This window comes from Nelusetta ayraudi, unplaced genomic scaffold (assembly GCF_046127955.1).
Source record: "Nelusetta ayraudi isolate G7.1 ecotype Tasmania unplaced genomic scaffold, CSIRO-AGI_Nayr_v1 ptg000096l, whole genome shotgun sequence".
Lineage (NCBI taxonomy): Eukaryota > Metazoa > Chordata > Actinopteri > Tetraodontiformes > Monacanthidae > Nelusetta > Nelusetta ayraudi.
Genome location: NW_027466146.1, coordinates 1,004,575 through 1,020,026, shown reverse-complemented (window position 1 = coordinate 1,020,026; position 15,452 = coordinate 1,004,575). Strand labels below are relative to the sequence as shown.

At 49.1% G+C, this 15,452-nt stretch overlaps 1 protein-coding gene across 3 annotated transcripts in view; it reads left to right on the top strand.

Annotated features, from left to right (window-relative positions):
- The window catches only part of frmd4ba (FERM domain containing 4Ba), a 42,711-nt gene that overhangs the window by 9,822 nt on the left and 17,437 nt on the right, over positions 1–15,452 (top strand). Inside the window, exons 1-8 of one of the 3 annotated variants that reach the window (XM_076047876.1) lie at positions 4,217–4,337; positions 8,483–8,548; positions 8,841–8,935; positions 9,126–9,218; positions 9,516–9,600; positions 10,579–10,635; positions 11,062–11,084; positions 14,717–14,800. In XM_076047876.1, coding sequence (XP_075903991.1) covers positions 4,317–4,337; positions 8,483–8,548; positions 8,841–8,935; positions 9,126–9,218; positions 9,516–9,600; positions 10,579–10,635; positions 11,062–11,084; positions 14,717–14,800 — 524 coding nt within the window. In that variant the 5' untranslated portion in view covers positions 4,217–4,316. Of the gene's footprint in view, positions 1–4,216; positions 4,338–6,166; positions 6,413–8,482; positions 8,549–8,840; positions 8,936–9,125; positions 9,219–9,515; positions 9,601–10,578; positions 10,636–11,061; positions 11,085–14,716; positions 14,801–15,452 lie in introns of those variants that run through there. The other 2 variants (XM_076047875.1, XM_076047877.1) reach the window with 2 other exon arrangements.

Below are 15,452 nucleotides of genomic sequence, written 5' to 3'. Positions count from 1 at the left end.
CTCCAAAACTGGAGGCTTGAGGCTAAACTCACCATCATTAGAATCGTTCTAGCATCTCGAACCAGCATCGTGTCCCATCGAATGAATCTATGAAGCCGTTGGGGAAAAAAAAAAAAAGGCTCAAAAGTTCCTTTTCATTCCTCCGATGGCTTCACCCTCTCTCTGGCCTCGGGACTCGTTACGACCTCTTGCTGGTGGCATCCCCCCTGCCCCCCGCCCCCCATCTCCCCAGCTTCCTCTTTGTCTCACTGGGACCCCCGCGGAGACGTCGACTGTGGCCATTCACGCTGCCCATCACTGGGTTATGATATTGGAAGCGGGCGACAAAGGAGCTTTGTGCTCCCGAGAAAAAATGTCTGGGCAGAAAATCTGGGCACCGTCGTCCCCTCGGGCCAACATCCCCCCCCCCTTCTGACCTCCCCCTCCCACTCCTCACAGCATCTGGTTTGTGCACGCACTCGGCTGCTCGAGGTCCTCGGTGAGCCCCTGGGCCCCGGCCCCTGCGTCCCCAAGCAGAGAGCCGACAGTTTGAACAGCCCCTCCCCTCCAGAGCCCCCTCCTCCTTTTCACCGCTGTCTTTTCTTCCTCTTCTACATCTTCTTCCTGCACTGCACTTGACTGTACAGCCCATAACAGACACAATAGATCTATTCAGTGGTGTGTTCCCTTCACAAACACAGCCTCATCACACACTGTTAATCGGCTGTAATTAAGACGTCTGGTGATGTTTTTTCTTTCTTTCTTTCTTTCCTTCTTTCTTCCCCCAACGGATGCAGCCAAGGTTTTCCGCCGAGACGCATAATGGTGCATAATGACTCCCTTTAAATTGGCAAGCTTGTGCAAATGGAAGTGTCTTCGGGGGTAGACGGACACATTTGAATATGTGCAGCTTTCCTTTGTGATGAAATGAACCAAAGCAAATTTGAGCAAAGCTGGTTAACGACTCATTGTTTTTTTTGTTTTTTTTTTAATTATTTTCTTTTGTATGTAGAAACGCTGAGATTAGCCTTACAGCAGCACATCTTTAAAAAAAAGAAAAAAAAAAAAGAGGCAAGACTTTGCACTGTGTGTAAGCAGAGATGACAAACTGTGCCACTGGTGCTGGAGGTCCGTCACTAAATGATCCCTCTATGCCGTGACTCCTGACAGCTGCGGCCGCCTGCTGCTTTTTTTCTGACCAGATATGAAGTTTGGGATGTTTGAGAGGAGCAAAGGGTTGTGTAAGGACATTACAAGGCTCTGTGTGTGTGTGTGTGTGTGTGTGTGTGTGTGTGTGTGTGTGTGTGTGTGTGTGTGTGTGTGTGTGTGTGTGTGTGTGTGTCAGGCACAGAATGTCTTCCATTCAGCGTGTCAGCTGCAGGCTCAGTATGCAGGGCAGTGCGGCCCGTCAGCTGTGGGTCCGTGTGGATGGCAGCTGTTTGCTCGCCCTGCTGCACCAGCTCGCCGAAACTCCCTCAACTCACCCTCCTCCCCCACCTTTCTCCCCCTCCCACCTTCACACCCCTCCTGCCTCCCCCTTTAGATAATTCATCTACCGCTTTCCGTATCAGGTAATTGCCATCCCATGTAGAAATGAGCTCGGGGACGTGGAGCCGTGATGAGCAGTGGCCCTTGTCGTGCCCCACATGTATTCTCAGCAGATTTGGGCTCATTAAAGGTCCCGTGTTATGCAAAATAGACTTGACAGTGTTTCGCAGCGATAAACTGTGTGTATCCTGTCAGTGAACTCACCACAAATTACAAGAAAACTTGACCTCCTTTGCTCCCTGCACTTTTCAGAAAGCGTGTGCTGAAACACACAGCTCTCGAAATAAGAATGGCCTTTAAGCTGTTGAGGAGGTGCATCCAAACATCACCAGACCCACGAAACCCTTCTTCAGCTCTAAATCTTTCCACCTGGTGCCTTGTCAGGAAGACTCACTTCCCCCACCTGCTGGTTCTTTGGAGCCACTGCAAGTCACCAGCCTCCGTAGACGTCTCTGTCTCGCAGCTGAGCGAGAGAAGACAACAATGACGACGCTGGTGACAACAACACCAACCGCTTTAAAAGAATGAGGCCTTTGTGTGGCGCTCGGCCTGACTTGATAGATGGAGTCACACTGGAGTGACATCACAAAGGGAGGAGCCGTGGCGTGAGGTCATGGCGCTGACATGTCGTGCCAGGCGGGACTGATGTGCAGGTTAGCAGATGAGACAAAGCAGAGGCCACCGTGTGTGTGTGTGTGTGTGTGTGTGTGTGTGTGTGTGTGTGTGTGTGTGTGTGTGTGTGTGCGTGTCCACAAGTCTGTGTTCCTGTTTCGCAAAGCAGCCAAACACTGATCTGAGGTCGTTGGTGTTGTAGTAAACACACAAGCACATTCCAGCAAGTTCCTCCTTTCACTCTTGTGAGGTCGTGCTGATGGTGAAGTGTTGCTGGCTGTCTGCGAGTCACTAGTATCCCTTCTTCTTACTGATACCCCCACTGTAAACACGTCTAATCCGCTCACAGACTCCCGCCGCGTGTGGCGCGTCTGCAGACTTCCGTGTTACGCGCAGCCGTCGACCTTCTTGCGAGAACAACAGACCTTCAAGACCTTGACGAGGCTTCGCTCCAAAGTCTTCTTACCCCCACTCATCAGGCAGAGGGATTTTTTTCCCTCGACATCCGTCAGACAAAAGTGCCTTCTCCAGGATTTCTGCGGCCGCGCTTTAAGCCGCCGCCTTCATCCACAGTAGACGGCCAGCGGTGGATCAAGTCTGTCTGGAAGGGGTTTGAAGTGACAAACCCGCCGAGGATTATACTGTAGTCCTGCTTCACTCTCGCTCAGCTGGCCGCTCTGTCTGTCGCTTGGTTTGGTTTGGAAGCCTCCACCAACCACACACACACACACACATATACACACTATGTTGCCGTGATCTGCCTTCTTCTTCTCCACTAAACGACTTGGAATAGCTGACAAAAACAGACTAAGGGTTGGAGTTGTTGTTATACATCAGCAGAAACCACTGCCAGCGACTGGAGCAGCAAGGAAGCCACATTTTCCCTTAGTTAGTGGAAATGCGATGAAAGGAACTAGAAAATATATACAATATATAGACGTGCGTCAAATTAGTGAAAAATACCAACTCATTTATAGTATATAATTTAAATTGCAAGCCTTTTATGTGATCTCCAGAACATGACACACCGGGTGGATGTTTTTTTTTCACCAATTCGTGGGACTCTGTTTGGAAAAGGAAGCTGATTGGACAAACGGTTTGCCTGCCCCGTCTGTGCTGTTCATCCTCTAAACCAGCCAGTCAGTCAGCAGTGGAGGAAGTCGTGATGGGTTCTGACAAAACAAACTGCACCGCAGCATCCAGGCCGTAGCCGTCCCCGTCTACGAGCTGGCGGCAGCTTCCTGTTTCTGCGCTGCCTCACACAGATAACAAGGGAAGATGACACCAAGTGCAGTCTGTCGTGTGGAAACAGACTCTCGGTAAATGTGAGGTGGTCTTCGTGGCACTTCGGGTGAAGTCAGCTTGGAATTAGTTGAGAGGGGACGTCAGAGTAAAAATATCTCCAACTGGACCCTGCACCTACATGGCTGCAGCTCCTGCCTCCTTCTCCTCCAAGAATCCTGATTGGCCCGGTCGTGCTCTGACCGCCTGACACTGACTCAGACTTTCCAGGGTGGATCTGCGAGAAACCTCGGCGTTCCAGCCGACTGGGAGGGGATTGAAAGCGATATGTGAGAACAATGTGTGTGGCCGGTGCTGCGAGGCGACTGGTTGCATAGACTCAGTCTTTGGTCTCCTCCCGGTCCACCCTCGGCGCTTGAAGACCCCCTCAGATTGATCGCAGCCGAGCTCGTCTTCACCCCACTGACCCCCTCACAGTGTAATGCAGGGAAATCGTCTGGGATTATCTCTGGCCTGCAGGCATTTGGCATATGCTGAAACGTCTGTGTGCGTGTGTGTGTGTGTGTGTGTGCGCGCGTGCGTGTGTATACATGTGTTCACCGCTATGTGCTGCTGTCGGGACCAAGCCCACATGCCCTCACGCTGAAACATGACCTCTGTTTATTTTGGTTTCATGCTGCATACAAACAACTATGTGCAGTCTCACTTTAAAAATCATTCATAATTCCATGTCTTTAATAGCAGAATGTTGGCAGATCATTTTATCATTGTCCATATTGTGCCGTCCTGGCACTACTGCACTACTGTGAAGGTGCGTTCCACACACGCACATCTCACTGTGGAATACAGCAACATTGGCAGTGTAACCCACTCTGAGAGCTTTCCAACTCACTTGGACAGGACTCATTCTTGGCAGCGCCAAGAATCTCAATTGTATGGCATCAGCTCATGACAAGGTTTGTGTCATTACCATGTCTAAATGCACTGTAACCACGTAGAATGCCAGAAATCGTGTGGTGTCAAAACCGAATGTGAGATTTTTCCTCAGCTGTCTGTGTGGATTTCACATTTGAAAACCGTGATTCTCACCTTGCTCCATGGCGCACGTGTGTCTTGTACGTTTTTTGACTGACTGTTAATGTCCTACAAATCCCAAACTGTTTTAGTTAACTCTTCTCAAACAAACGAGTGGATTCACAGCAGAAATAAAAGAGAAAACAGCATTTTATTGCACTCGTCCATAGACGATGCTCAGCAAGTCCATGTTGGTGCAGCTGCACCGCTTCCTGCACTCAGTTCAGGTGCATCGGGCGCAAAGCCCTCGTTTAAATCAGGTGGTCCCCACCACTTCTGCACATTCTGGCATTTACTCATGCAATCTCAGTCGATCAACCGCAACACGCAAACCAACAAGACTTGCACTCCAGGAGCGTGCACAAGCAGTGTAGCACCCCTTATTTTTGGATCTTAGTAAATCAGCCCTTTAGTGTAACTGTGTCTAATGTACAGCAGGTGTTTCATCCAACTGTATTAAAACTGCACTGATATGTAAAATTGTCTTCAAAGTATTTTTTTTTAATATTTTTTTTTTACCAAAAAAGCCCGAACACAGCAGCTGTCCACGTGTAGTCGTCAGTTCACTGGCTGCATACTGACAACATAATTACACGCAGCGGATTCACGATCGCACACGCATCGCTGCGTGATGCCCAGAATCAATTAGGTGCGTGTGGACGTGCTGCCGCGTGTTGTGAGTGCAGCAGCTGCAGCGGCGGCACCGCTCAGGCCTGCGCAGCGCTGCTCTGGCCTGACGTCAGTCCCCTGCACTGGAACACAGGACGCCGTGTGCCTGGTGGTGTGACATCGTTGCCATCATGGTGTTCAGCGAAAACGCCGCCGCCACATTTGATTGCCACGCCACGAGTGTTCCGGGAAAAGTGGGGTCTCGTAAACAGCTGGCAGAGGGGGGCGCCGTTGCCAGATGAAGGTCACCAGATAAACACTTCTCCTCCTCTTCCTCCTCCTCCTCCTCCTCTCCTTCATCGTCGCTCTGCTAGATGTTGTCAGAATCAGGAGGGAGACAGGAACCCGCCCCCCAACCCTCCCTCGCCCCCCAGGTTGTTTTTTGCTCCTCTAAGTTGTTTTTATTTGTTTGTGCTGTTTCGCCGTCTCCCCTCCAAACAGCTCCTGATGGTTTTTTTTTCTGCAGAAAAGAGTGAGGGCGGGGATGTCTGGTCTGCTCAGGAAATAGCTCCCACACCCTGGACAAAGTGACCGTTCCCACTCCCGTTTTCACACAATGAGGCCCAACGTCAACAACCCAATAAAAAATCTCCAGATAGCGGGCTGCCGGCGTTTTCTAGAAACCAGCATATTTTTGCTGCACATTTCACACAAAGAGAACAAAGCGGTTGGTTGAACAAAAACAAAAGCTTTTGTTTTTGTTTCTTTTTCTTGCTGTTACGCTCTTGTGAGTCATTGAGGAAAGTATTTCCTGACTTTAAGCAGTCAGTCAATTGGCCGGCTGAGGGTTGGTTTCCACCAAAGGCTTGTTTGTACACAAGGGTTGTTTACGTGAATGGAGACGGAGCCTGTGCAGCCCAGGCCTCGTGGTTCTGTCCTGCCCTCCCCTCAACTCTATGAGGCAGCGTCTTGGACGGCGGCCCAGGACCCAGTCTGGGGCGTTGTGCTGCTCCACTCCAGCCTCTCCAGAGCGCTGAGCGACTCCCCCTGACATCACATCAGCTGGGCCAGACACAAGTCGCTCGGACGCAGCCGTCAGCTCGTCGCTCCGGCCGGCAGGGAGGACGAACAAAGACACCCCTTCAGTGTGGCCGCGGTCCGAGGGATAGAAAGCGGCACGCTCGGCATGGCCGTGCGGCTCATACGCGGGATGGAGGAGCTGGTGGCGTCGGGCAGCCAGCTGGTTTGGAGCATGGCGCACCAGACCTGGGGGCACTGGTGGCACCAGGGCCTGACGCCGTGCAGACGCCTCCTGGAAGCGTGGTTCGGGATTGGGAAGTGCTACCAGGTAGGAGCGGCGGATAGAGACTGAATTCCCCTGGTTAAAATAGCTTTGATCTGATGGAGACGATGACAGCTGGGTCAGGCTGCAGCAGACCCCAAGACCCTGAGTGCAGAGGAAGAGGGTGTAGACGATGGATGGATGGATGGATGGATGGAGATGGTCTAATGGAGCTTTCCGCACAGTGACGTCTCTGCTGATGCGGCTCATTAGCGTATGCATGTGTTTATTTTTTACGCTGACGTGAAGATGCAGGAGCACGGTGGGTCTGATCTTTAACGACGCCCCCCACCTTCCCTCCTCCCCTGAAGTACATGTGGTTGTTATTAGAGAGCAGCATGACCGGCCGTTTGATCCCACCGTCTCTTCCCAGACTTTGAAAAGTTGTTCTTGAAAGGCTCAACTATAGCAGGAACACCTGCACTTTGTGTGTGTGTGTGTGTGTGTGTGTGTGTGTGTGTGTGTGTGTGTGTGTGTGTGTGTGTGTGTGTGTGTGTGTGTGTGTGTGTGTGTCTGTGTGTGTGTGAACGCGCCCTTCCTCAGCTCCAGCTTGATGTTTGCGTTCTTCTTTTTGCTTTTCTGTCTCTCCTCCAGTAAACTGCCGTCCGTTGTCTCCTGAGACCGAGTGGCCTGAACTCTCACAGCTGATTTTCCCACAGCTGACTCACTCTCTGAAGTTAGAGAGCATTTCGTATTTGAAATTGTAAGACAAACGTGTGACGAGCATTCAGATCCCCTTTCACGTTTTTTGTTGGATATACAAATGTTTGATTGATGTGTTAATCAAAGGAAACACCGGGTTAATCGATAACTTCTGTGTTTTGCTATAATTAATCATGCTGGGCTTCTTCTGTGGAGTCCAGTAAATAGACGACAGGGACCTTTTACTTCAGTGCTGTGCAGCGGCTGCTGTCGGTGGACGACAGCTTTGCTGCGTCTCCTCTGTACGTGGTGTTAGAGCTGCAGGGCGGGGGCCGGGTCAGCCTCGCAGGTCAGTAGGCCGGTCACATGACTGGAGCGCCATCAGGGTCATAATGACAGGGCTGGAGGGGGATGACCTCCCTGACACACGGTCACGACCTTTCTTTTCTCTTTCCATCCACCATCAGGGCGTCGCTGTGAAGCTCCAGTGCTCTGGGCAGCTCAGGAATAAGTGTTTTAAGGGTCCGTGTAGGTGTTTATGTAGGTGTTGACAAAGTAGGAAACTTTGCTCTTCTGCGGCGCAGAGACATGGAGCCCCTGCCCTGTTACAGAAGACACTACGAATTAGCGTGACTGCAAATGAAACCCTTTTTTTCATTTTGTCATCAATCTTAAATTGTTGCTCGGTTTTATTTGCCTCAGCATCAGTGTCATTAAAGGCACAGTATTGTTAAAATTATTCTTTAAAAAAAATCAAAAACATTTTACAACATGGCTGTTGGAGTTTCAGATGTGGTCAGCAGCTCAACACAATAAACCAGGGCCTGATTCAAGTTTGTCGCCATCCCTCGTCCCGCTCTGATGGCCGTTTCTGCTGAGTGTGAACTATTGAAACTCACAGGCATTCATCTTAAACAATGCAGCCGTGATTAGTGTTTTCATTTCCATTGGAGTACGCTGCAGCGCTTTGTCTTTTTCACTTTCATTTCTCAACCACAGAGGAAATCGTCGTCTGGTGGCAGGGAGTTTTTCTTTTACCAGACAGTGTTGGTGCAAAGGAAGGATGTGTGGAAGTACAGAGCGACTCTGTGCTCATGACTCATAAAGCACTGAAACACTCTTCCTTCCACTAATTTTACACTTTTAACAAATACAGAAGACGTTCTCACAGAAGCTTTGATGTGTTGTGCGTGTGGGTCCCATGTGGAACGCTTGCCTTGTGGCTCCTCTTACCTATTCATTCAGCACAAAGCCGAACATGACAGGGAGATGAGTCACCGTTGGCTGAGAGAAAGAGAAAACTGTTTTGTTTTTTTTTTAACCCCAGGCCAGAACAGAGGAGACCCTACTTGGAGTTTAAAGGCCGGGAACTTTTAGAGCGACTGAGTCATTATTCAGGCATCGCCACGTCTAATGTTATCTGTCTTCCTGCAGATGACCGAGGGCCGGCAGTGTCAGATTAATCTCCTGGATGACAGGAAGCTGGAGCTGCTGGTTCAGGTGCGAGACATTTTCCTCATAAAAATGCTGCCATGTACCCACCGAGACTTACACTGAATCACCAGAGTTGTGCAGAAATGTGTGATTTGTCTCATCAGTCACGGTGAGCAAGAGCTAATCTTGTTTCCGCTGAGCTCATATCAGGCCATGTCTGTTTTATTAATTTGTTCTTGGTTGAATGTTTAGTGAATATCAACAAGACATTTGTTTCTTTTCTCTGCCTCTTTTCATAATGCACTAAATACACAAACAACCTTCTCTGAACTCTTCTGTTTGGATCTCTACCCTCCAGCCCAAGCTCTTGTCTCGTGAGCTACTGGATCTTGTGGCCTCTCATTTTAACCTCAAAGAGAAGGAATATTTTGGACTCAGCTTCATAGATGGCATGTAAGTATTTTTTAGGGGAGTTTTTGGCGGGGGGGAGAGAGGAGGTTAAAAAGTGATGCATGTGTTTTATTTTAATTAAAATAGTTGATTTAGATCCATTGCTGTTTGCAGAAGTTTTAGAGAAGGAGAAAGAAAAAATAATTTGACACCTATATATCAAAACGTGACTTATTTTTGTATTCCTGCCCAGTGGTCAGCATAACTGGCTCCAGCTGGATCGCAAAGTCCTTGATCATGACTTCTCCAAGACCTCAGGGCCTCTGGAACTCAAGTTCCTCGTGAGGTAAGTGATGGGATGCAAAATGGTTGCCTTACGTGGAAAAATAGAAAATAGCGTGTATTATTCCTCACAGCTGCACTGTGATCTTATGAACACCCCCAACCTAAAAAAAAAAAAAAAAAGTCGGTGTGTTTTAACTCCCGTGTGTTAAAACAAGAAATTGGCACTTGAGGCTGCAACATGCTTTCTCCTGACCAGCAGGTGGCGGTAGTGAAACACAGTTAAAGTGACGATTGTCCGCGGGAAATGTGTTGATGGTGCGTTTCAAGTGATGCTTCTCGCCTTAAAAACTCTGCACAGGTTTTATATTGAGAAGATCACGTACCTCAAGGAGAACACAACGGTGGAGCTGTTTTTCCTGAACGCTAAATCCTTAGTGTTCAATGTAAGTGTCTAGAATCTAAGCGCACGTGTTGATTGTATGCGAATTTTATTCTGGCATTCCTTTCTGTCTTTTTTCCTGTCATGATTTTTTTTTTTTTTTTTTTTTGCTTTGACTGTTACGTGTTGGAATCCATAATTGTTTGCTATGTTTTGACATTCCCAGAAATGACGTTTGGATTTTCCATCTACTTTGTAACTTATAACAATGCGAGTGGTAGAAAATGAAAAGCAATTTCATCAATACACTTATCTTGCTTGCATAAGTAGAAAGTTGAGGTTTAAATATAGGATTCGCGTTTATTATTTCGAAGACACTGTGTTTGGTTCGAGTGTGAATGCACCTCTGTAATGCTAGGTGAGTAACCGTCGCATTAAAAAAATAAAAAATAAAAAATCCGTGCTTTTCGTAACATCAGGTCAAACCCCAAACGTTTGTAAGGCGCATTTGAGTAATACGGGGTGTACGTGAACGCAACGCGCGATCATACGTTGCAGTGCCGTTTCTGTTTTTTTTTTTTTTTTTCGCGGGGGAGAGCCGAACGGTCGCCATGGGAGACGGAGACTGTTGAACCTGCTTTCTGGGCCGTACCACCTCCATTTGACTAGGGGGCGTGGGGGGGACCTCCTCTCGCTAAAAGTTCTGTAAGTCTGTAAGTTTTCACGGCGCTCGTTTGTTTCTTCTGCTAACTTTGCGCAACGCAGCGACGCCGTGGTTTGGGAAAAAGTAAGTGTTCAAGAGCTCTACGCGGACAGTTGACAGCAGCCCGCCTCGTCCTCGCCTGCCTCCCTCGCATCGGTGCAGTGGTTCCGTCGGTAACGGTGGGACCGAGGTACGGGACGGGGAGGAAGATTTGCTCTCAAGTCAAGTGTGTCGGACAATCTGCGCCTTGTACGTGTGCGCGCGCGTGTTTGCTGCCGTTAGAATCCTAACCGTGGATATTTTTCTCTTCTTCCCCCGACCCTCTGTTTTTAACACCAGGAGACCATCGAAGTGCAGAGCGACAATGTTTTCAAGTTAGCAGCCTTCGCATTGCAGGTAAGAAGAATCGGGAGCGTGTCGCAGGCTTTGGTTCTCTGACATTAGCCCGAAGACTCTACACACCTCCTCCTCCTCCTCCTCCCCTCCCCCTCCCTCCTCTTTAATGTGAATGAAGACGCGACATTTGAAAAGTGATGCCCCCCCCCCCCCCCCCCCCTCCTCCTCTCACCTCGGATCACACTGCTGGCTGCCCAAGTTGAAATAAAGTTAACCTAAAGACTATAACATTGAAAAAAACAAAACAAAAAAAAAAAAAACCCTGCAGTTAAGACTTTAACTGTAGCCAAGTTTAGCGTGTTGGTATTTTGAGCGTGTTACTTTAATTTGCTGCACATTCAACACTTATTCACGATCTTCTATCTAGAGCGCTGCAGTTTGCTTATTATGCCTTTATAAACCGCGTCGTTCTTTTTTTTTTTGTAGGAGGCAAAGGGAGATTTCATCAGGTAAGAATACTTCACTCAATTATATCATTGTGTTGTTGTTGTTGTTGTTGTTGTTGTTGTTGTTGGTTATATATATAATAGTTGACGTGAAATGCCAGTCTGTTCATATTATGGTTTCTTCACCCCACGTGACGCTAACTATACTCTGTGGCCGTGTGCATCACTGGTTCGCTAGTTAATGTAAAACTCAGATTTTATTTGGACGTTCCTCAGTTAATAAGTGGCAACATTCAGCTCCATGGGACATTGAACTCGACCCCTGCTGGCCGAGCGCCACCCACATGGTTCAAGAAACATCACATTGAAAAATCAGAGTGCTTGTTGTTGCTGCTCTGGCAAGGTGCGATAACAGATGCAGCCAATGTGCGTGTGTTTTTTTATCTCCTTCTGATATCAAGTCTTACCGTAAAGTCCGGTGAAACTTATCCAAACACTCGACGCTTTGTGTACGCAGTGTTTGCAGTCACACCGGTGGAAACCTCGGTAATCTGCTAACCAGAGGAGGTCATGTTTTCATAGTGGGCTGTGTTTTCAGAGGCTCGACCTGCCGATAAGGTATGTTGTTTTGTGAGCCAGCCTCAGGATTGAAGGCCATGTGCTGCCTTTAGTACACAATAGTCTGTCTGAGCGAGTGGCCGGACAGGTTGGAGCTGCACAACCTGTGCGTTGGCCTCCCTCCATCCATTATGCAAACACAAAGATTTGTGCTATGCAAGTATTTGTGGCCGTACTCTCTGAATGGCCGCGGACGCCGTGCTGAAAATGCAGCGTAGCAGCTCGTCTCCTGCTTTTGTCCCCCGTGCAGCAGAAAAAAAGTAGAGACGGCAGAGTTTGGCTGCGTCTGCCCGTGCTCATTAGGTGCCCCATTAGTTCCAGGCAGGATTGACCTGATACGTGTTATTTATTATTCGCTGCAGCTCGCACATGAATGGAGCCTCTCAGCCTGTTTGATTTCCAAACCCGTCTTGAGCCCCGGGTGGGGAATGCAGCGTGAACTTTTCGCTGGTGTGGGTGGGTGTGGGGATGGGCTGCAGTCTGTCCCAAGTATGAAAGCACAATAAAAGACAACCTGCCAACAGATCTGGGCTGATCACAGAGGAGCAGGCGTGCGTCCAGACCAAGCAGGCCTCTTCTCTTGATTCAACATTTATTCAGCGAGCCTCGCAGTTCACTTTTGCCGTTGTGTTAAAAACCCCAGGCAGAGTTTTTCCTCCGGCCTCCTCCAACTCAACCAAAACACTGACCCTGGCGAAATGCTGTTATTGTATCTACATATCATCCAGTGCCCTGCGGCACTCCTTCTTAAGCCTGTCTGCACTGTGTTTTATCTCCAAGTCCCGCCTTTTGAATCCCCCTCATAAAGCATATAATACTAATGTGTCTCCTCAACGCTATCTCTGCAACGGCCCCTGGAGCAGTGAGATTAGCGGCGGAGGAGTCAGAGACCTCCTCGTCCTCCTCCTCGTCCTCCTCCTCCTCCTCCTCTTTCTTCTTCGCCCGGCCGCCTTAAGAAGGATGAGCCCGAGCCGCCGTCCAATAGCAGACAGGTTGGCGTCAGGAGGACTCGCTGCGGTCATGTTGTTGTGGCGGTGTGCACCGGCCTCCCGCTGTGCCTTGAATTAAGGCACCGTCAGGACCTCCACGCAGTTCCCGTGTTGGCAAACTGCGCTCGCTGCGTCTGTGTTTCTGCTCTCCGCCCTCATTAAAACTGAATCTGAATTCACACATCTTTTTTTTTTTTTCTCCAGCCATAATCTGCAACTGAAGGTGATGCGCTAGAATTGCTCTGCAATAACAAAAGAGCTGGACTGGCGCATTTCTTCTGTTGAGTTTTAATTAAAGCTCTGTTTGTTGTGTGCGCCGCTCTAGATTAACCGCCAGCGATTTCAGATCAGACCGGATAAACTCATTGTCCTCCCGCGTCCTGATTGTGCCCAGAGGAAGCGTTTTTACACCCCAGTCGATGCAGCCCTCAGTTCTATTTGCAGGTGCAGCCTATAGTTAGTGGTTTATTCACAGCGCCGACCCTTTCATTGAGCTCCCTCCACAGTCACGATGTCTCGGCCCCCGTGGAATAGCTGACACATGAGTACTATCTCTCCCACACTGGGAGGCCCCTGCAGGCCGTGCTGGCAGGGCTAGGCTGGGCTGGGCTGAGCTGGGCTGGGCTGGGCTGGGCCGCTGCACGGGTGGAAGGAGGGCCGCCTCGCTGCAGGCCTGCACGAGATAACCCCACACGCTAATGACTTCCAGGTTTGCTGACTGAGCAGCGCGGCCGCAGAGCGGATCGCCCCGACAATGCCGTAAAACGTGGCCCATCAAACGTGAGGCGTCGTGCCGTGGCAGCAGAAGCCACTCAACCTCGGAGACGCAGCTACCGGCGGAGGGGAAAGTGCTGCTCGTTGCTGCTCCTTCCTTCCCCTCGTCGTGTCTCCTCAGCTGCTCCAGATAACTGGATCACCATGTCCCAAGTCCCGTGTCAGCAGCTGTTAAATTCCATTATTGCTAAAGACGACCGCTTTGGTTGATGTTGTTGGAAATCATGTTGAGGCCCTAATGGATATTGGCCTTTCACGCCCTGTGTCCATTCCGTTATTTTATTGTTGTAGTTGGTAGACCTTCACGACCAGCCGGAAGCGGCTGAGTCCGTGTGAAGGGCTTTTGTTTGGGTCTCCACTGCCTCATCAGTCAGCCCTGAGCCTGTTGAGTCCAGCAGAGTCGCGTGATGCTGGTGTGACTCACGGTCGGCTGTCATGGACCTTCACAGGGACAAAAGACACAGGAGGCACCTCCAGTTCCTCTGGAAGCCTCACTTAACATTTTTGGCAGTTTGTTTTACAGTTGCATGAGTGACAAACTCATTTTATTATGTTTCAACCATACATACCAGCCCCAGATAATCATATGGCCAGCCAGTAGCTGTGTTTTCCCCTAGAATTGTGCAAAAGCTAAACATTACAATAATAAACTGTTTTTGTACCTGCATTGTCCTCACAGTGGGGTCTCGTGGGACGAGATTTGACGAGAGTTACAGCTTATGTGCTTCAGACCATTCAATAAAAACACCTGCAAACCAATTGTTCTTTGTTAAAGTTTTAGAAACATCGCTTTTATTTTGTGAAAAACTGATGGAAACGCAGCCACAAGTTCATCACTTTGCCACTTGGTGACCAACATTCGCATCCTAAAGAAAATCTTTTCATAGATTCCTGAAAAGCCAACTTGCAGTGCTTTCCAGCATTTCCTGATTATAATTTTTTAAGCCTGGCCATGTTTGCTCTGACAAATGAATTGTGGAACAACTTGAGTGAAGCCCAAGTGCTGTCTTGGCAGCAGCTCCAGCCTTTATAGATAAGAAGGATGGAAAAAAAAAGTCCTGACGCTGCACATTTCTGAGGTTCTGCGTGAGTAACTGTGCTCGTGCCCAGAGACAGAGATTCAAACCACACCGTGAAAACATGTGGAGAAATGCTCTGCACATATTTATAGTCTCTGCATCGAGCTTCTCATGTAAACATCCACCTTCCCTTCCATACGGCCTGGAGCACCGAGGAGCTTCACCATCTCGACCGCAGGACGGAGAGGATCCGTCTCAAAGTTTGACCCAAAGTCTTTTTTTCTTCTTCTTACAGCGCCGAGTCGACCAGATCGGATTTGAAGCAGCTCCCCCTGCTGCCCACCCCAGTCCTGAGGGAGCACCCGTCTCTCAACTACTGGTAGGTTCACCCGCCACCCGAACAGCCTCGGCGACTCTCTCTGCTCTTCTTCTTAATGAGGAAGTGTCGCCCGGCCTCTCTTGGTCCTGCATGACTCGGTTCAGTGAAAGCAATTCACAGTCGAGGCTTTTAGGCTTTTACGGTTCATCTGCCAGAATTCAGACATGTAAAAAAAAAAAAAAAAAGGCCCACTGGTACCGTCACTTTAGGAGAAGTTTCTTCCCTGTAAAGACACAAGCGACGTCTCACCCTGATTGCAAACAGCCTGCTGTTGGACTAAATGTTACCCTCCTGTTATTGGATTTTTAAAAGCCCGGGTTGAGCTAATTTTGTTTATCCATTAGTCCTGATGAAGTTGCTCTGAGCTCCGCAGCTCATCTCGGAGGATCGTCGTGCTTCCCTCCCTGCCTCCCTGCTTCCCCACGCTGCGGCTCAGTGCTCATCCAAGGCCGCTGCCACTGCTGCCACTTCTCATGTGAAAGCGTCGCTCTAATATCCATATTAAAATTATAGTCTTCTGGGATTTTGAGGGTGAGCACGTGCACGTCAGTCTCAGTGAGTTTGCAGATTCACTACGCTATTTAAAAAAAAAACAGATGATCACAATGGGGAAGTGAATGGGATGCATTCGCAGGAGAGGAGGGGAGACCCG